At 39.8% G+C, this 22417-nt stretch overlaps 1 protein-coding gene across 2 annotated transcripts in view; it reads left to right on the top strand.

Moving 5' to 3' along the window:
* Positions 1 to 2788, top strand: part of GALC (galactosylceramidase) — a 32903-nt gene extending 30115 nt beyond the window's left edge. For both annotated transcript variants that reach the window (XM_069018033.1, XM_069018034.1), the window contains exon 17: positions 135 to 2788. In XM_069018033.1, the coding sequence (XP_068874134.1) occupies positions 135 to 278 (144 nt within the window). In that variant the 3' untranslated portion in view covers positions 279 to 2788. The remainder of the gene's footprint in view (positions 1 to 134) is intronic.
* Positions 2789 to 22417: the final 19629 nt, after the last annotated feature.

Raw genomic sequence — 22417 nt, 5'->3', positions numbered from 1 at the left:
CATGAAAAATGTGTGAAATGTGGTTGAAAGTTGACTTGACATCTTTCTGCTTTGTCTTGTCTCCCATGTGAGCAGGCTCAGTGTCTACATAGACCGTGGATTTTACAAAGCTAACATTTTTCTTTTTCTGACAGGGCAATTCTGCCTCAGGACTGTTAAATGGTTATCCACTCTGGGAGAATGTCACCGTTTCGAAACCGAAGAACGGCTGGGCTGCTCTCGGAACTCGCTCGTTTGAGTTTGCACAGTTTGACAATTTTCATGTTGAAGCTTCCTGAGGTGGCTTTGGCATTTGGAGAACCTGGTTCTCATGTTACTTTGAATAAGAGCCAAGTCAAACTTGGAGGAGAGCTGAGTGCTAAACTGTGATTGATCTGTTGGCAAAGAGTCTGTATTCGGCCCGTATTATTTGTTAAAAGTTTATTTGAGTAGGTATCAACATGACAGTACCTTTATCCCCTGCTGTGGGATTTTTGCCCTTCAGTTTTTGGGGGTAAATTTTAGTTCAAGGTAATGATGAAAACAAATTCTTGGATTTAAATATTGTTAATAACAACATCTTAACTTACCAGCTCACTTCTGAGGTAACTTTAGAAGTTAACAGCAGACAGATGCATCTTAAGCTGCATATTTTAACAGTTCCACCTATTATGTCCATTGCTTTCACTGTGAAAGAATTAAATGCCAGTAAGCCTTACGAGCCAGTGGGCCCCATACTTTTTTAGGTCTATCATTCTCAAATTTCATTTGGATAAAGTACCTAGATTTCCTAGAGTAAAAAAAGATGTTTTTGTCTGTGTTTTGCTACAGTCTGTGACTAGACATTACAGTACCCCAAGTGCATTTGATTACTTCTTCCAGCTTTCACTGCCAGCCCTAAAATATATCCCATTTTCAGTGGAATGGAAATGTGCCTTATGACTGATCAGGGAGTGCAGGATGTGGCTTACTTCTAATCTACCTCCTCTTTCCAATGAAGGGGTTGAAATGGATGAAAAGATACCATAATTTACAGTTTGTTGATGATAATATTGTGGGGTTTTTTTGCGTAGTGCAAAGAATAAAAACATTGCATCATGGATATTTTCATGTCAGGTCGCATGTGGAAACTGGCCTTTTGTTCCTAGAAACTTGGGCAAACATCTCTCACTTTTGATGGATTTAGAGCTTTGAATAGAAAATAATTAAAGCATAACAATGATATTTATTTTATTATATTACTGTGGCACAGAGGAGATATGCATAGTATCACTTCCTGATACAAAATAAATTAAAAAAAAAAATCAGTCTTTGCCCATAAGAGTTTGCAATGTGATCATAAGGTAAGTGACAGTAGGTGGACACAGAAGGAATTGTTTAGTGTGCTGAGCAGTGCTAATGACACAACAGTGTATGTTTTTAAACTTTTCCTAGCTATCGTGAAGTTCAGAGGTTAATTCAGAACTTTGGGAATGGAGGGATTCTGTTTTGCTGTTGCTTCATTTTTTTTTTCCCAAGTTACTGTGTTATAAAAAAACAATTAATTGAGAATACGAGGTACAGAATGGGTTTTTCCTCACAGACATTTGCAGTTCAGTTGGCTCCAGAACTTTTCTTGTTTGTTGTTGGTCAGTTTGAATGAAGATGATGTCTATTCCTGTAATGAAATGTGCCTCCTGTGTCCATCTACTTTTCACATTTACATGCTGTTTAATTGACAAGCAGGTCATTCCTCATACTTGATAAGGCTCTAGCAGCTATATGAGGCCATTTGTAGCAGGCAACATCTGGAGAAAAAGATTAGCAGTGTACTTTGATTTACAGAGATTATTCTTCTAATCCCCTTTATTTTGAAGTCTGATTCCAGTAATTGTTAACTTCAGTCTTCGAAATTGTCATTGAATGTAAAGTTAGTGTAATACAAATCATTCCTGGAAAATTTTTATAAAGCTGATCTTCCATTTTCCTTTTTGGAAAAGAGTTTTTAAAATTCCATCTCTAGTAAGTAAAAATGTTGTGTCTTTTAGCTATTATATTGATATTACTTATTCATACTTGGAAATTTCATACATGCCAGTAACCTTGAAAAATGGTTTAAACCACTAAACTTTAAAACTCTAGCAGAAGGCTTCCAAATGTTAAGTAAATGTTTACTTAAGTGGGTGGAAAATGAAAGGCATTTTTCCACATAATTTTCAAGTATGGATGCAGATCTGTTCATTACTTGCTTGATTTCCTCAGGAATGTCCCTGGTCACTCCACATGCAATGGAATCTAATTTTGGGTCCTCATATTCAAGTAATATGAGTATGATAATCTCAGAATAAATTTATTTTAGCTGTGATAAATTTTTGTAGTTGGATGCTTCTTGGAGACTTCCTGGTAGCTTCTGTGGCTGCAAGCAGTGTTTGTGTAAGAGAGAGATCAGCAATGATAAGAGAGAGATCAGCAATGATGAAGTTATTCCAAAGGAGCTGTCCATTTTTTTAAACTTTTAATGCACTAGTGTAATAAACTGTACTGTTATATTGTGTACTAAACACAGTGTATTTTATCACTGGAAATGTTGATTTTTTTTTTCTAATCTTAATTTACAATGTTTGAGGATTAAAGTGTTATGAACAGAGTAAGTGATTTAATGGTGACATAATGTTATTCATCTTTATATGTCTGTAATTCTTCACCCTTCAGTAGAGTATAATATGTTTGGCAATAACCAGCTGTCGGGTTTTTCACTGAGGGGTGGATTTATGTTGTTGATTATAAATGCTAATCATTCCAAATGGACAAATAAAACACTTAAAAACGCTTTATTTGTGCAGAATGCTTCCGTAAATGGGCCTTGGTTTTCTCCAGTAGGAAAGCTGACAATTCTTCCATTGTGATTTCTGATAAATATGCTTGGCATTAACTTAATTGGATTGGAAGAGTATAGCCAACCAGTCCTTATTAAAAATATCTCAAAATCCATATGCAGTAGGACTTGTGCTATTGATAAAATGATTTTCTTATAGCACTCAATACACATTTTGCTTTTTTCTGTTTTTTTTTTTGGTTTGGATTTTTTTTTTTAATTTAGTGAAGGGAATGAAATTGTATTTGAGGACCAGTGATGCAAAACTGCTGAGTACTAAGGTCTTGTGAGATTTAGCTAAAAGTAAGTTTCTAGATGTGGAGGCAGACAGTTTTGTAAGGATGTACTTTTAAAGTTTAAAGGCTTTTTTATTTTGAATATCCTTTTGAATCTAGCTTCAAACACACTTTTTTTTTTTCTTTAAGCTAAACTTTAGGATTTGATTTTACAAGGAAGGGAGAAATTCCATAGAACTAGTTATGTTTCCCAGTCCATCATGCCAGTAGATACAACTTACTGCCTTCCAGCAACCAGCTATGTGCTACCACCTACACAAACACTGCATCAAAATCAATTCTGTCCCTTCTCTTCCCACCCTACCTTTGAGGTTAGACATGAGCAGTTCTTGGGGTTTTCAAACTCCTGCAAAACACAGGACTCCTTTGCTTTAAAATGTCAGGAGACTCTTACTTTAGGCTTCCCATGATGGTTCCTTTTGCAGCTGCTTGCTTGTATCTCTGTATCAAAAATAAATTTCTACTTTCAGATTTGATTTGGAGTGGTAGTGGTTTGCTTTTTCCTTGTAGAATCAGTTTTACTGCATTGTAGCAGCAGGTCTGTTGTTTTCACTTAATAAATTTTCATTGTTTTACCTGAAGTTTCTATCCAGAGTCCATTTTCTGAAGGGGTGTGGGTATTATGAAATCAACCATCATAATTACATCTGTCTTTGATGATTTTAGCAGTATGGCCAAAGAGGGATAATGCTTGGGGACTTTATTATCCTCTCTGATGTTTTGGTCTTTTTGTTTTTGATTTTTTTTTTGTTTGGGGGGAGGTTTTTGTTTGCATTTTGGGTTTGTTTTTAAACCCTTTTTAAGTACTACATTCATACGTGTCTAGCACATGCCGGGAGTGGCAGACAGGCAGGTTGTAAAAACCCTCTAATTTTGAAGACTCCCTAGTCTGGTAGTGGAATCATCAGGTAGCTTTTTTAGAATTCTGAGAGAAGTGTGCATGGAAAAGTCAGCATGAGCAAGTTCCTCTTGCTGTGTTCCTTCCATTTATACCCAAGTGTTGCTGAAACAATAAGGGTTGTGTTTCTAGAACTTGTGTTCTAAAAAAACCCCCAAACACCCACTAGTAATAGAGAAGAGGAAAATGTGTGCTGCAGCAGTGTTGCCAAGCTTTTACTGTGTGCCAAGATACTTCTCTGTGGTTTTCATAGTGGCTAAGACAAACAACTGTGGAACTGTGTTTTTCCTCTCAAGGAATTATGTTTGGATAAGGTTAGCAACAGACAGAGAATCCAACACCAGTTTTTTCAGGGGCTCCCAGCAACTTTGCAATGAGTGCAGTAAACCTGACTTCTACTTTTGTATACCCCAGGCTAAACCTAGACATACTTTCATCTCTGCTTTCCAGAGGTATCCTGAAAGTATTTGCTGGTGTGTTGACTTAAATTTTTTTAGTGCCTTTTCTGTTAGTATCAAGTGTACCTGACTGAGTTTAAACTTCACTTAGGGCAGGAAAACAGTAATTTTTGGTTTTACTGTGATCACAGATGCATTTCAAAGACAGTACTGTAGTAGTGTGTGGCTCAGTACAGAATTAACTTGAGGGTATGTAAGAGGAAACTGAACCTAGTGTGTAGTATTAGTATAATGTTATGCAGCCATTGTCTGGGGATCCTTCATGGTCTAAGACAGAGAAGGTAACACCAAAATGACTATTAAAAAACCAAAAAAACAACACCAACAAAAAAACTCCAAACTGCACACACATTACCAAATAGTACTGGGAAAAGCAAAGAACAGTCTGGGTTTAGCTTGGCTTCCTTTGTTCAGTTTCTCCTGGAAAATACAGCTGTCCTCCTTAATGTGCTCCATAAACAGTGATTCAGTTACAATGCCTACAGGGAATACAAGACTTCGTTGTTGCTAAAAAGCAAACGTTTAGCTAATTACAGACACTGGTATTTCCCAAGAACACGAGAATCAGAAAAGGTAAGAAAACACGAGAACAGGTTATGCAGCTGAAAGGCATGTCTGTGATGTGTGAATCAGTCCTGCTCCTGGTTGCAGAAGATTCCTTCCCTGTGAGCATAGCAGCAGAGCTGTATGAAAAGGGCAAATATTTCTCTGCTACTGCCACCCCCCTTCCAAGGTTTTGGGAAGCTTCATGTACACTGGCCAATCTGAGATCATGCAGGAGTAACTCTGTAGCCTCTTAGCTTTATTATATAGTGTTAACAGAGTCATTTGAAGGAGCAGTTGGCAATGGCTAACAGCAAATCCTGTTAAGGGTGTCCATATTCCCTTCTGATGTGATTGCTCTTGTAGTGGTAGCTGGCAGGAGATCAGGCAGGCTCTGTGCTGAACAGAGGTGCACACAAATGTCTTGGTGCAGAGATCTATAAAGCTTCACTGGGATGCACAATGTCTCTGGCAAAAGATGCCTATTTCCTGTTTGGTCTAAGATGGCTGTTTAATGGTTCAACTTAGTTTTTTTTATTGCTGCTCAGCTGCTACTTTATCCTAAATAAATTGTTCTGCCAGCATTTTATGAAACATGCTCATTGCTGCAGGGCAAGCCTATACCAAAAGGAGGAGGCTGAGAATACCCTGTTGATCATTCAGCCCATCTCCTTGCTAGATAGATTGTACATTTTTAGGGCCTGCCTTAGTTGAGTGCTGAGACAAAAGTGGGGGAGAGCTTCCACTTCTTATTTGTAGGTGGCTATTTTGCAATGGATTTTGAAATAAACAACATCATTGCTTCTGTTTATGATCTGTGTAAGGGGTGCAGGGAGATCATTCAACTTTTCTTCCCAATTCATAAAAAAAACAAGGCTGATACTGCAGAATGTATCTTGTATTTATTGAGCTCTGGTAATTAGTTGTGGAATGGAATGAGTCCTTCATGAAACACCTGTGATTCTACCTTGAGAGACAAAATACTTCGATTAGATGAATGCTTTCATACAGATACATCAGCTGTGAACACCCACTTCCCAAAACAGTGGGAGTTTCTCTTTTGGTCTTACTCCATGTGGGAGACTCATTTCAAATATGATAGAGAGGAAGATATAAATATTTTCTTTTAAATATTAGTTGTAGTAGATCTCCACAACAAAAATTTCAGCCTCCCCATCTGTAAATATATTCAGTACATACGTTGGTTTCACTCTCCTTTCCTGTTTGCACTTTTAAAATGGTGCACACTTAGAGACATCTGTCATCCTTCTCAATCAAATACTTAGCCACAAAAAATGCAATAATCTTCATCTTTTGAACAGATGAATCTTTTTAGCTCTGTATTGCAGCTAATTATATTTTTCTTGTGCTGAATCTGAATATTGTAATTTAAATTGATTTTTATAATAAATAAAATTCATCTATACCAGGCTCTGGAAGGAGGCATCAGAGAGGTGGTGTAGTCATCTAAAATTTCTTGTGGTGTTTTAGCCCCCAAGCCACAACTCAGCTGTATTTTTCCTTTCCCCCACACATTCTCTAGTGCCATATAGGGTGGCTACTTGGGTAACATCCTCAGTATGTAGCATTAATGGTGGTATTAAGGATTGAAGGTGGGTGTTTTTCTTGCGTGAGACACGGTGAATTGGGAATGATAGATGCCAATCTTCTGTACTTTCTTTGTAGAACTCAACCTCCTAGATGTCAGGCAAGTTTTTTGATCACTTTTATTATACAATCAGGAACTGGAATATAATAGTCTGGAGGATTTACTTTCTTTTTCTTTGAACCATATTTCTTTGGTTTATTTTTTATTTTTCCTCAAGAAGCCTGATGCAGGAAGGATTCTTGGTTGCTTTTATTACATCAAAACCTGATTACAGTAATTCTGTGTTTAGCAATCTCCCTGATGAGCATATACTGCATCCTCAGATGCCTTTGAAGACTTTTGCTGGGGGTACTTATCCATATTAAGTCATTTCAGAAGGCAGTTTCTCTGAAAAAGTAGTTAGTTTCCTCTACAGTAATATGCTAAGTGTGGTGGTGTTTTCTGCCCTGTGATCTTTTAGCCTTGCATTGTGTAACTGAAGTGTCTTTTTCTCCCTGTTTCTACCACTTCAAAAGATAGTGGGTCACATCCTGCTTTAATCTGCAAGGATCTCAGCACCATGCAAATGAGAGAAATGTGTTGCATGCTGCATTTTTCTGATGCTCTAGAGATTCTCTGTTTAGGTTTCTCTCTGTTGGGACAGTGCTCTGAAATCAGAATGGAATGAATTTGCATATGAACCTGTACTGAGTTTTCAAAGTGTACTCTTCTGGTTTTAAGTGATTATGGGACACTGGGTATAGTCCTGGATTTTTTAATAACTTTTAAATCCACTACACTTCCCAGAGCTTTAAATGAGTGGTGGATGGAGGTCAGGAGTGCATCCTAACGTTGTTCCTGGGTTCACTTCATGCCTCAGTTTCCTCATGAGGAAACACACAACACAGGGATATCATGGCTCTGAACACTCTTGCTTAGTAGACCTGAAACAGAGCTGCTGCTTCAACTTCCTTCCTACAAGGACTAAAAGCAGTAGTGGGGACAACACTGATTAAAAGCTCAGTGTCACCTTCTGTCAAAATGGTGAGAAAATGACTGTCCTGAGAACAAGCCACTGTGGGTGGGCCTCAGCTCTGTGTTAGAGGTGGTGGAAGGGATGACTTTATTTTCATTTGAATCTGCCACTGAACATGCTGCCTTTTTTAATCTTTGTGTCTGCATAGAACGGTGATAATGCTCTACCTCTAATGATAGTCACACTATGACTCACAAAGTTTTGGAAAGGACTCCATTGATTTGTGTACATTGGAATCCTGTGGTTTCACAGTCCAACAGTCTCACAGTAGAGAAAAACAAGACAAAAGTGGTGGTCAGTGAGCTGAAACATCACTAACAGCTCCCTACTACCCTTAAGGAAATCTTCTGGAAATTTGTGCTTCACAAAGTTGCCTTTCTAGTGGAGCCAGTAGAATGGAGATGAGTAGGATAGGTTGGAAATGGCTTTATTTGGTATAGAAACACACAGTGGAATGATGTAAAGCTTATCTAGAGTCTTCTCAGAGTTGGATCCGTCCCTGTGTATTTAACATGACTTTACAAAGTAGGAGTGTTAATGCATCTGTAAAAGCCTGAGTCCATAATATGCTCTCATGTCCAGGCTCTCTCTTTTTTTTTCACTGAAAAAAATGATGTAGTTTGTACCTAGCAAAAGAGCAGAATGGTACGGGAGGAAAACAAGGCCAAGTCCACTTTTCTATCTGCAGTCACTTTTCCTCAGTGTTGTTTTCCTGGAGCTAATGAACACTGCTCACATATTGCGTGACTATAGCTACTTCTTTTCCTCTGTGGACCCAATTCCCTGTGAAAAGTCTCTCAGTCCTAACCAAAACCAGATAAACAGCAATGCTGTTCCAGTTCACTGAGTGTGACTGACATGGTACTTGAAATCACCACTCAGTCCAGACAGTCAGGAGGGGTAGCTCATACTTCAGGCGGCAAAAAACCCCCACCTCATTACAGCAAGTCTGATCTGTTCTCAGAAAAAAAAAGAAAATCTATAGTGGTATCACAAAGATTGGTTTCCGAATGAAAAATTGAGGTTTGACATGAATACCTTAGGACTTTTTATCTTTTGTGACAAGTTCGTAAAGCAAAAGAGGCCCTTGCAGTCTGTGCCGGAGGCACTAGGTGGCAGTGGAAGCACGGCTAAGAAAATAGCTGTCTTGCTGGCTTTGGGGCCAGCTTCTCTGTGCCATGAAAAACAAGAAATGAAGGCAGCTTTACTTGAGAGGAAAGATAAGATGAGACTACGGGCGGCCTTCTGTGCGCAAAACGCAAGGCTTCCCTTGCAAGGAATACTAATTCCTCCTTTAATAATTTTGCATGTCCTTAAAGCAGATTAACCTATAAACCCCAAATTCTTTGTAAAACATCTATTACCTACAGTGGTTTGTCTGGAACAAAGCCATTAAACGAAGAAAAAACCAATTTCCAATTGCTGCCAGTGGCACAGCTTTTGTGTGAGTCTTGGTAATTTTTAACTTGTGTGTTCACGCTAAGAAAGGATCTGCAGTGATTATTTTTAGAGTACAATGAATTTGCTCTTCAGTGCTACAGCCTATATCCTAAAAGCTTTTGACATGCCACAGCCCCACTATCAGAAGGTCTCCCTGCGAGCTGTGTGCAGCTGTGTGTGCTCTGAGACTCTGTCTGGGAGAGCTGTGCCCGTGCACAGGTGGGATCACAGGGAGAAAACCCGGACTCGAGCAAATGAGAATGCTGTGCAGGAGCTTTTTACAGTGTACAGCTGCAAGATGGTTATTTCCCAGCAGTTTGAGGTTTTCTGAGGTGTGGGGCTCATGTGTTCTGCTTAAGTTTTAAAATATGAAATTGATAGTTTGGGCAGCTGCAAGGGACGGAGACCCTGTGAGAAAGCAGCAGCATATTTGCACTGACAGAGGAATTGTCATCCAGCTTACGCTTGAGCAAGGCAGTTATTTGCTCAAAAGGGTCTGGAGACAAGGAAGGGCAGCAGCCCTGTAAATGTGTGAAGGGGGGACACAAACAACACATCTGAAATGAACTGGCTGACTTTGAGGTGATTGAGAAACTTATGAAAAGAAAGAGGTCAACTGTGTGAAAGCAGAAAGGGAGGATGGGTTTGGCCATTATCAAGTGTCTCAGAACAGCATAATCAGAAATATGGGAGAGGTAAACGAGCAGTGATTACCGGGAAAGCAATTCACTCCCTCATGCCAGGTTTTCAAAAGCTTTATGTGCTGTAGGTTAATAGCCAGCTATTTGCTTTCACTCTGGATTAAGCCCCAGGCTTCCTGAGGTGATGTCTTTCCCTGTCCCTGACAGACCCCCATGGTCAGGCAGCTCAACTCTGCACATCAGTATGGGCTATCTCAGCTCAGCCTCTACACCTTACTCAAGGAAATCATTGGTTATGGGTTTCCTGGTTTTCTTTCTGTACCTTTTGCATTATCCTAAAAGGGCCTGCCTGGATGCATGTAGGGACTGGGAAGCAGGTCTTTGTGTAAATTAAAACAAAGATACAAGATCCTAACATGAAAAAGTATCACTATGCCTTGTCTTCTGGAAAGCAAAGCAAGAAATGTTTCTGATTTTGACAGAGATTATTGCAATACCTAGAGGATGTGTGAAACTGAAGTGGGGGCTGTTCTTTAGTCCTGCTTTTATGTAAGGCATCCATGAGGCTTGCTTCTTTAAAGGGTGGATATATCATTTGTGTGGTGGGGAGAATGCACAAGGAGAGGAACTCAGTGCTTATTTGTCTTATGTGGCTCTTAAGACCAGTATTTCACATGAATTTCTGTGGGAGAAGAAGATAATGTTTTCTGTGGGGATGTCATGCCCTCTGTCTAATGAGAGGTGATGTCTTTTTTGAAAAACTACAGAAATTTTATTATTGGTTTATAATCTTAATACTGTCTGTTTTCTTTATGAAATTCCTCCGATTGCTGGTTATTTTTACAGGCCTTTAGGTGCTCTGTGCTTCTGGGTCATGGGTGTTCCTTGTTTGCTCTGACAGAAAGTGATCTTCAGGAACATCTCAGGTTTTTGTTTTGCCTTTCCTTGCTATAACTTTAATCTGTTGTGCAACAGTGAGAAAGAAATGTGGTTACTGAATTTTGACAGTTTTCCCTTTCATCCTAAGTGCTTTGAAGGCAAATTGCTTACCAAAAACGTGCTTGGATAAGTAAAGAATATACAGGAAACGGGAAGAGAGATCCCAAGATATCATGTGGCCTGTAGAGGACAGTGGTTATTTGCAAGTATCTTTGGAGCAGGTGAGTAATATGGCCCCATCTCAGCCAGCAGGATAACACCAGGATGACTGTGCTTTGTATAACCAGTGCAGGCATGCAGCTTGGCAGCCTGTTAGCAATGTTTTGAGTAATTTTGAAAAGCTCCTTCTGCATTATTTAGTGAGTGAATTTTTTAAGACAGAGCCTTTAGCTCCTGAGAGAGGAGGAAGAGCCTGGAGAGATGCTGTTGTAAATCTGTTCCTGCCAGTTGCCGGTGAGAGCTCCTGCTGCTGGTTTCCCCATCAGTAATAACAAACCAGCTGTTTGGGTGCAGTGCTGCGGCGCTGGTGGGCGCTTGGGCTGCCCTGTGTTGTAATACAGAGCACAGAGCAGTGAAGTTGAGGGGGAGGAGTTCTAGTAAGAGAACAGAGCTATAATCTGATGCCTCAGAGATCCGTACACTGTGCTCGGCAGAGCAGAGGCTGTAATGTGAAAAACACCACACCAAGGATAGGGCTTGTGTCAGCCCCTGGGCCAAGGCAGGGAGGCAGGGTTCCTGGGAATAGCTGGCTGTAGGATGTTTGAAGTGAGGGAATGGAGCTAACTCCCAGAGGGAGAGAATACAGGGATGACCTTCATCAGGAGCTGAGGGTAGTGAGCCCTTCTGCAGATCTGTTCTGTGATTTCTGCTTAGGCTTCATGTATGTGATCTGTCCTTACAACTCACTTGGTGAAGAATTCAGATTGAGAAGCCACACTAGATTCATTACGTTCACAAAAAAATGTGCAAAAGTGAGATGAAAGGTCTAATAATTTTCCTGGATTTTCTTATGCTTGAGGAGCACAAGAACTTAAAAAGAGGAAACTTTTTCAGTGTGATTCTTTCTTGAATATACTAGGTGCATCTGGCACATCTCCCTGTCTTAGGTTCAACCAAAAGCACCAAAACAAGTGACTTCAAGCTTGACTTCCTAAGTGTATTTCATGGTAGACATGGGCAGCCCCTTGTAATGCTAATTTTAGAAGGATATATTACCATTCCAGAGCAGAGCAGGATTTTTCAGATAGAGGAAAGAGAGCTCACACCAGAGCAACACACAGCTTGGCAGTTGAGTCGGTGGGTCTGGATCCGGACCCTTGTTCTCTGTGCTTTAGTCCTGGCAATTAAACTGACAGTCTGTTTTTCCTTAATGTAGTGGTTGATTGCTATTTTGGGGCGATACATGAGGCTTTATTCACGACTCAGCCTCATCTTATGCTGGTTTACAATTGTTGTCAGATGAGTTACGATATTTGAGATGAGTTGTTGTAAAAACATATGTATGTTCTTAGCTGGCAACAAATTTTAGTATTTTAATGATGCTTAAGACAGCTCCAGCACAGAGAAGACACCCTATTAAAAACAGTAAATCAAGCTCTGCAAGCACGATAGCTGAACTAGAGTTTGAGCTATTCCAACGTCTTTGCATTCTGCTCTGTTGTGGATATGTACACACAGAGACATATAAACTATTTGCAGTTATAGTTTTGCAATTCAGTGTGTTGCTTACAGCAACAATACATTTTAAGCAAACAGCACAATATTGGATCAGCTATCACCAATAAAGCTAGTTTTGCTTCATAAAATCTTCCTCAGTGCATTCTTTCATTCATTCTAGACTATCTTCATAAGCCAAAATTGAGAGAAGCATCTTGTAGAAAGACTAAATACCTGAATAATGGCAAAATATGTTTCTCTTTTACCACTGTCTGACATGGCTGGGGCAGGGAGGGACATGGGGTAGTAACGGGTAAAACTCTTTCCTGGTCCTGCACTGAATGATTGTAGCAGTATCCATATCTTAATAGACTGGACAAGGGAGAAATCTAAGGCACTCTGACATGAGAAGGAATCTTGAACTGTGCTCAAACTTAAATTCTTCCTTTACAGAATATGAATATTAAACACCAACCCTAGCTTACTCTGACAGATGAGATTTAACTTATGGGCTTTCTGCTCTCTGTGTCAGAGATATAAACCTGTGTTATCTCTGGCTTCAGAACAAGCTCAGTAGCTACTTCTCCACTTTCAGCTTCTCATATTTTCTTTGCATCTCAGACTACAGGTAAACAAAGTCCTTCCATCTTTTGCCTTTCACCTACACAAGGCAACACTGCTTAAAATTCCAGTCTTTCATATTCCATGAGCCCAGGGAAGTCAATAAATGTCCAAGAAATGTTGGATTATTTATGTATTTATTAGGTCTATGCTACATTTCTGGGAAGGTCTTGTGGCATTTGGTCATCACATTCTTAGAAGACATATCATAGGGTAACAGCACTGTACAGATATCCAAAGAGTTTAGATGTTTCCCACACTACAATGAATCTGTGTTCTTGAGACACTGCTGTTTTGGAAAAGCACTTCCCTCTTCATGATATCTGTTGCCAAATTACTTACTCAGCTCTCCTTTATTTATTTTTGGTGTGTTTTTTTGAAAGATTCATAAGCAAATTTTAGTGCAAGAAGGAAGCAGGGTGGTCTTAGAATTTGTGCATTGCACACAATAATTTTTCTCTGAATCAGCTCCAAGTCATGAGTGCTCTCTCACAGCAAAGGAAAAAAGAAGAATCTTATCAAGATGGTGCTTAAACCTTTGGTAGGATTCAGGTAAAGATTTATGGCTCTAGCATTGGTGATAGCCTCTTTCTGGCTGCACAGTTGGTAGCCTGTGATGAATTGTAGTCCCCACTTACACAGTTTGACCAGGCATACTCTGGCACTCAGATTTGGCTAGTTACAGATAGGGTCAGCACTGCCTGCCCCACTGAGTTTAAATCAGATGGTGCAGACAGCAGCTTTCTCTTAAATGTGGATGCTCCACCCACGGATGTGATAAGCACTCTGTTGTCTTACCCTGCTGTAGTCTCTCTGAAAATCACATAGCATCAACAGCCTTTGAACTAGAAGTTATTTGTAGAGACTAGAGAATCCAACCAAGGTGTCAGAAGATCCTAGGGGCTCCTCTCTTCCCTTCCCACTCCACTCCACCCCATCATTTCTGTGTGTCCCTTGTTTTGACTGTGGGATATATTTTAGAATTCAGCTGAATTTGGCTTATGGCTCATCTTTTGATTTGGATGGCAATAGCAAACAGTCTCCATTAGTGATGTTAGTAGTGGACAATCAGAACCTGTAGCTTCTGTCGTCTGCACTAAGCTTTCAGAGCAGTGTGACAAGGTAAGGGACTACACAGAAATAGAAATGTGTGGTTTGTGTAAAATAAAAACCCACTGTCCAAAGCTTTGCACTAAACAGAACAGAAAGATGTGAGTCATACATAGCATGCTCATGCTGGACTTGAGAAGATCAGCCATGGACACTGTTGACTAATTACTTTCCTTTAATGAAAAGCTAATATGTGATTGTTATTATCCCAGCAGTGGAGACTGCTTTGTAAGTCTTATCTGCATTCAGTAAACACCCAATATGCAGCCTATCATCCATAAAAGGACAAAATGCTATGCCTTATGCCTGGATTCAAACCAGTAGTTCATGAGAATTTGAGTACTTCAAATACCTTGTGCTCAGACTACTGAGCCATGTCTTCTGAAATCTGTCATCTGCTGCGGTGTGATAGTTAAAGCTGGTAAACTGGTAATGCTTATTTAATGAATTCTAATAACTTGTTTTTATGAGTAATCTGTCAGGAGGCCCCATTCTCTTTGTGCATTTGTCCATCGATCTGTTTATGTGAACAGCTTTCGCTCTGTTATTTACAAATTACTCTCAGATTGTGTTGTTCTCCATTTAGAAAGTGCTGACAGTCGAGTGGACAAGATGATGTTTTTGATCAGATAATCGATGTCCAGATCATTTATGACTAACAGGAAGTAAATCAAAGCCCTTTCAAAATGGTCCCATGGAAATTACTAGCCGTTGGCATGTGTGGTGGCATGTTTTTTCTCCCAAATCCCCCATGTACACAAATACATCATTCATGGCTACTTTTAAAAATAATATGAAAAGCTGACATTGTGCTAAAGGTAGAACAAATATCAGCTAATGCTTTATTGATGTTTGGTATTTTTTTTAAGCCTTATGGGTGTGTGTTGGCTATTTTTAGGCCAGGCAGGGACATGAGAACAGATTCCCCAGGTGATTCTGCAATAAGACAAAGTGTAAGTTACATCTGGGGCAGCAAGGAAGAGAAAAGTAAAGGAGAATAAAGGTTACCTCCAAGATATTAAATACAGGCAGATCCACGTCTTGATGGCATACTCACTTAGATGGAAACACATTCACCTAAGTGTGCATAAAATATTATTACTTTTTTAATGGGTCAATTTAGGAGTAAGCCCAAGAAATCCAAGGTCAATTATTTGTATTTTTCATTACTGTAGATAATAAATAATATGGCTGCCAATGTCATTGGGGTACCATTTTACTGAGTATGAAAGTGGAGTGCTATAGAACCTGCAAGGAGGTGATAATTTTTGGCAACACAAGTCTGCAGTCAACTGGGAAAGGACTTTATTACTGACAGAATTTTTACTATGCTGGCTGTAAGTTTATTAAGCAGTATACTGCATAATTTCTGTCAGCATATTGTGTCATTTTCTGAGCTATATAATAATATTGCTTTGAACTTCTAAGTGCCTTCCATTTCTGTAGCTTCCTAAAAAGTTATACCCATATTAATTGCCACGGCACCTCAGAGAGGCAAAGAAATATTTTCCTTCTCCTGGGAGAATCAATACCTCTTTCAGCAGCGAAAGTGAAGTGAAATGAAAGGCTCAAAATCAAGCTAAAGGTTTGTCAGGACTGGGCTTGCAAAGGAAGCAGCATCTTGTGTCTTAGATGTTGGAATGACAGGTCTCAAAGCAGCTGGTCTTGGCCCCAGACTTTCTGCACAACACTTAAGTAAATTCCTTTTGCTTCACTTCTGCAGGTGTGACTGTATTTCCTTCTCCTAGTCTTGGCTTTTGTAGGAATGGGCTCTTTGGGGCAGTATGCTTTCTGGAGTGTGCTTTGCTCAGTGGCTGCGTTCTTCAGACACTCATCACCAAAAACACCCTCCCAAAATAAAAATGTATATTTGCAGGAGGGCCATTTTTCCTCAGACGGTGATAGAATGGCTTTCCTTGCATAGTGCAGCACAACCACAGTTCCTCCTGTGACAGCTGGTTGAGTCATCTGAGGATGACAGCAGGTGCCTTTGACTATCTCAGAACATGCCTAGAGCACAATCTCTTGGGCACCCTCAGGTCGTCAGTGTTCATAAGCTGGCCAGAACTTGGACAGGAAGCCTCTGAGGGAAGCCCAGGGTGCTGCAGGCCACTGAGTGGGAGATTTCTCTCAATGGCCTATGTGCCTGCCAAAGGTACACAGAGATGTTAGCATGCAAGGTGGTACCCTCAGTAACTATCTGTCAGATTTGGCATTAGAGAAGACCTCATTAATTGTAGGACTTGATTAGGCACTGCCAGACTTCGCAACACTAAGGCTCTGAGCCCTGTAACCTATAACAATGTTCACTGTGCTCTGTTTACCTGCTCTGATTCTTGATCGTGGGTACAGAATCTTTGTTGTTATCTCTGTGGTGTGGCTGGGTACCAGCAGTGGGTGTGGTGAGCAGGGCCTCTTTCATATGGAGTATTGGGATTACAAGTTTGATAGGCACTAAATTCTTTGTGATGCTTCATTCCAAACTACCAAAACAACCTACCCACTTCAGAGTAAAACAATCTCACTTGCTCTCCTTGGCAGAGCAGGTGATTCAGCACAGAGGGAGAAAAATAATGTCCACCTGCTCTATCCTTCTTATCCTCTTGCTCTAGAACCTTTGAGTCTATAATTTAGTCAGGAATGTAAGGGTGACCTGCAGAATCAGGTTTCTCCTTTTTTTCATATCTTTATCTGAGGGCAGAAACAAAAGGTTTTTATCAAGAAAAAAAAAGTAATGTTTTCCCTAAATTTTTTTTCCATCCCTGTCCATGATTGGAATGTTAAGATTAGGTTTTCTGGTTTAGTTGGAGATTTCCTTCAAGAAAAGGGCTAAGGAAGGGATGAGCAGGGCTCTAGTGGTTCTAGAACAGTCATAACTGAAGAGGTAACATCTGGTTCTCTAATGAAGAATTCTTCATTTTCAGGATTTCTACATCAAGACACTTTTCCTGTTTTCTGAGTGCTTTTGACCTCTCTTTTACAGGAAATGAGCAGCAGTTGCTGTTCTGGTCTGTATTATCAGAGTGATAGGGAAATCTTGAGAGCTTTGAAAAACTTGGGCAAATTCGATTCAGGAGCTATTTGTGGGATTAATTAAATGTACAGGTTGAGCATCCACAACTTGTGGATTTGAGGAAGAGATTTGGGATAAGCAGCACCTCAGTCCTTGTCAAGCTGTAGTAACTATATTTCATCAGACTGATGCCTTGCACTTTTGTCTTCTTTAGCTTGTCTATTCTACCTATCTATTTTTATTCTAAATAGGACTATTGCAAAAACTGTATTTTTTTTTTTTTACTTTTGGTAGATCCTGAAAAAGCAGTACATGTGTTTAATATCACCACAGAAGAGAGGGGGAAAAGTCAGTGGGACTTGGTGTTTACCCATCAAAACAAAGAACAGAAGTAAATCCCAGAGAGATTTATTCCATTTAATAGTCCTGCTTTTTACAGAAGGCAGAATTCAGCAGCCTGCAAAGCAGGAAATACTCTTGGCAGATCACAAGTGGAAAAAGTGAGGGAAGGAGATTAAACTTGAGGATGAAACACCTACATTGGTGAGAAATAGGTTAAATAATGCTCTGCTTTTCAATTATGTTAGAGCTGTAGGTACTGAAGCCTGCTCATTAGCTGAGGCTATAAAATTCCACATTTATTGTGTAATTTTTCTTTCAAATATTTGCCCGATGGGCTTGTGAAATGTTTAGCTCTCACTGCCTGAAATTCCCACTGTCTCTCCCAAAGAAAGCTTCTCTTCCTGGCTTTATACTCAGAAATGTCAAATCCACACCTGTTAGTTCTCCCTCTATTAAAACAGTGCTCAGTGCTAACCTTTTTCACATACTCCTTGTGAAGAGAAACATCATGTCCTACTCACCCTCCTGCTGACCATCAAATCTGAGCTGACTCTGTGGGTTCATTGCCAGACAGCCCTCCAGGTCAGTCTGTCCTGGTGTCTTACTCCTTACTGAACTCTCCAGCCCCCTGAAGCTATTATTGACTCAGTTTTTCTCCACAAAATGAGCATGTGACAGCTCAGTTTTATTTCAGGGCCTGAGCTGTTGTGGTATTAATCAAACAGTAACTATTTGCCTTATATTTAGTACTTGTCTAAGTCAATCACCATCAGCCTTCCACCAGCCTTTCTTACCCCAAAGCATCCTCAAACTGTCACATTTTGCTTTGCTAGTCACAAGGTATCAGAACTTCTTGTCCTGGTACTTGGGGGCCTCAAACAAAAGTAAATCTCCTTACTGGGCTTTGTCTCTCTCCCTTTTACAGGTGGGCATCCTTTCTTTGATGTCAAAGGGTTGTCCTGGGGGATTCATACTTAATTCAGCTATTGAGATGTAAGGATTTAACTGTAGTTGCTTTTTGCAAGCGATCCCTTGGATTTTCTAAGAGTTTCCACACAAATGACAATGTGTTTCCACAACAATCTGCATGACATGCTAACTGCAATACAGGATATGTCTACTGTGTCTTCAATATATTCCCAGTTCTATTAAGAACTGGTAATCAGTTTCAAAGTAAAGATACATTTTCTTTATGCTGATATTTTTGCTTGTTGTGGGGTATAGACTAGCAGAAAATTATCCTTTAGCCTTTAACTGGTGGCTTCTGTTTGCTGAATAATAACTGACTGAATTCAGACAACCCAATGAAGTAAAAAGCAAAGAGCTGTGAGCATTGCATTGCCTCCTTTGTGTGTTACTTGATGGTTTTCCTGGTCTGATAATTATCTAATGCAGTAATAGAGAAAAGGTCAGAGTTACTGTGCGGCTGCTTCTGAACGTAATTTTTCAGCTCATTTTTGGCATGTCATGTATATAATCTCCCAGTGAGGAATATTTGCATTTCATTGCCATGATTTAGGAGGCGATTTTTTTTGCCTGTGCTTCAAATTCCTTTCAGTACTCTCTGCAAAATGTGCTTTGCAGCAATGCAATGTACTTTCTGAATTCATTTTAGAAATTTGATTTTGTTCTTCCCCTTCCCTTCTGGTGTTGTTCTGGTGTAGGGGCAGCACGAAGGAAGTCAGAGAGTAGGAAAGGAGTATGTAGAAAATTTGTAATGTAAAGGAATAAAGAATATAGTCCACTTTATAATATCATCCAAAAAATTTACTTCTTTGCAGAGATTAATGTTCAGAAGTTTTTTAACCTATGTGCTTGTACATGCTCATAGTGAATTACTATTATTATTAAATCTAAAGAGAGGAGGGAAACTCTAGGAAGGAAACACTGTGTTTCCCTGACTTCTCCAGATCCTTGCAAATACAAAGAAACTTGTAGGACATACAGCACATGGCAGGACAGGTGCTCAGAGGTGTTTGTTTTGATAGTGCTTGCAGTGTTTTTGTCTCAGAAGCAGTGTTAGTATGCAGGGAAAACCATACATCTGGTTTCACTCATCTTGCCTGAGAGCCAGTGAATGCCTTGTGGAGAAAGGTTTAGAATAGTGGAGATGGTGTAAGCTTTTATAAGTTAGAGACAGGATTTAAATGTATCTTCAGGGGCATCTGTATGCCAGGCATGTGCCACTTTGGATTCAGGCAATGGACTAATTTCCAGAGTTGTGAGCCCACACATAGGGCTGTGAAGACATCAAGTGCTTTAGGGGGTTATATCTTCTTGCAGACAGATCTTATATCATGTGTCTAAAGTGTGGGCACCATTGGTCTCACAATTCAGGAGTTTGGAGCCTTAAGCCTGACAGTATTTAAGAAGTGTTTGGACAACACCTTTAATAATTTACTTTAACTTTTCATCAGCTCTGAATTGGTTAGAGAGTTGGACTAGATGATTATCGGAGGTAGGTGCCAAATGAAATATTCTATTCTATTCTATTCTATTCTATTCTATTCTATTCTATTCTATTCTATTCTTATTCTATTCTATTCTATTCTATTCTATTCTATTCTATTCTATTCTAATCTCTCTATGGCTCTAAGTAAAATACCTCAAAGTTTTTTTCTTGTTTAGAGAGTTCTCATGCGGCTCTCTCTCCTTCAGATGAATTATTTTATGGAATAGTTCCAGAAAAGAGTCCAGAGACTATATCTATTAACAGTAGGACCAGTTCCACCCTTAAAATCTGTAGTCTAAGTAGCAAATTTAGTCTTTTTTGAGAGCTGTCCTCTTTCTTCAGTTTGGAATGTTTGGTCATCCCATCTTCTGCTTATTATTAGTGTAAATTCTATGTTTGCAAATAAATATGTGAATGTAATTGAAAAGCAACGAGAATAATCAAAAGCCTAGAGAAACATGGGTTGCAAGAAAAAAAAAGTGTGGCTGTTTGATCGTCTAATATGTATAAAAGACTGCTGCAAGAGGAAGGCAATAATTCATTTTCCATGCCCAGGGCACAAGTGATTATGGCTTTAAACTGCAATTCTGAATCTCTCTGAGCATTCTCCATTGGCTTGTATTTCTTTCAAGTGACCGATTACTCACGTACTTGCTGTTCTCATAAAACGTACTCCAGCCACAGCTATGCAGTGTGATTCCACCTATGAACTCTCTGTGACTCTCAGACAGGCTGCTGTGGGGCAGCTCTCTGATCTAAGTGCAGGTGGGGCAGAAATCTGGTGTAGGTTGAGCAAGGAGCCCAACAGCAGAGCAGAGGAAGGACTTCGGATCTGGGACTCAGTTATGAGACTGATACAGGAGAGGGCCAAATGTGAGCCTGCAAATGAAATCACCATTCAGGATTCTCTCACCTCTGAGAGCCTGACTTCAGCGTCTTTCTCTCTCCCTCTTCATGACCTCACTGATAACCATCATATGGCCTAACCCCAATCATGACGTGCGTACCCCTGTTCAGTGGTCCGCAATGGGTCAGAAAGCAGCCTGGCTCTCTGCTCTGATAGTTAGCAATATAAATGTTATCACTGACTGAGGGAAACTTTATACTGTTTTTTAATCTGTTGGACATCCTGCTTGGAAAGAGGAGTAATTTTTCAGCTGCAGGAAAACCATGAAAAGGAAATCTTTTGTTGCTGTTTGACTGATTTTCACACTGACAAGTGGAAACAATGGAAGTTACCAGCCCAGGAACATCTATCTTCCCTTTTTCCCATGTGAAAATACCCAGTCTAGAATGAAATCAACTTTATTGGGAAACTGAACTAGAATTCAGATATTTGCACTGATATGGTGGTCTACTTCATACTCTTTACTGGATTTGTAATCAGAGCTGTCTGGATAGTATTGATATCAGTTTAAATCTTTGACAACCTTCTTGGTGTGACAGACTACCTCTTGATTCATGTAGTCACATCTGCCATACCTGCAATCCTAATTTTGAATCTCTTTTTTCCACTCAAAAAGATGGAATTAATTTTGGTTGTGTATTTGGTGGTCCTGCTTGGGGCTACTTCAAATTAATCTGGTAACCTTTAGCAACAAAAGCTATGATGGAAGATATGTGATGGCTTCTTTTAGTAATGTCTTCCCCGAAATCACAATATCTTCCATAACAATCATTCCATCTGCTATATGGAAAATACTCTCTTAGGATGCATTTTCCTCATAAGAATGATACAGATGTAGGTAGCACTTCCTTGGCTGAGGGTTTGGCTCACATTACATTTCCTCTCCATTCCAGTCCCTATATCTATCCCCATATGGATCACATTCCTGCATATCTGGCACTGGTGTATGTCTGCTGCTTTCTCCTTTCTCAGTCAAAGGATTGGGGGTAGAGGGGTGTCTGTTCTAATTCTTTTTGCTTTATTCTTGATCTAAAAAGGAGGCTGTATTTGTTTAGAATCCAGCAGGAACCAAAGGCTCTTTTTGAGATGGAGAAGAATATCCAGAAAGACTTTAAAGTATAAGGAACTAGGCAGGAATCTCAGCTCCTTTGTCACACAGTGGGTAGTCAAAGTTTTGAACTCACTGTTAGCACTCAGAAACTTTGCTTGATCTTGCTATACTGTTATATAGATTATGCAGCTCACCAAACTGTGATTCCTGCTGTGATTATGCTGGAAGTAACCAAAAGCTTGATGCAGCCCAATTGCCCATAGCCTTTAGGCAACTTGTCATAGTGCAGTTATCAGTGAGGTAGAAGAGAGCATAGCTAAAGGGTCCTGTAAAATAGTCCAGTGGAATTGCAGGCTGGGATTGACTACAGGCCAGTGCTCTGTAGCTTGTGATTCAACTGGAGCCTCTCACTGAGAGATCAGGCTCCAGGCTCAGCTGGAGTAGATCCGAGTTCTGCATACAGGGACTAGAGAAAGCAGATGGCCATTCACCATATCCATAGAAACTTACAAACCCAGGTTTCCAGGATTTGCATATAGCTGATGGGGAATTTGAAGCTTAAATGCAGAAGGATCATGTGGAAAAAACCCCCT

The sequence above is a fragment of the Aphelocoma coerulescens genome, chromosome 5 (genome assembly GCF_041296385.1).
Source record: "Aphelocoma coerulescens isolate FSJ_1873_10779 chromosome 5, UR_Acoe_1.0, whole genome shotgun sequence".
In the NCBI taxonomy this organism is placed as follows: domain Eukaryota; kingdom Metazoa; phylum Chordata; class Aves; order Passeriformes; family Corvidae; genus Aphelocoma; species Aphelocoma coerulescens.
This window is presented reverse-complemented; position numbering and strand designations above follow the sequence as displayed.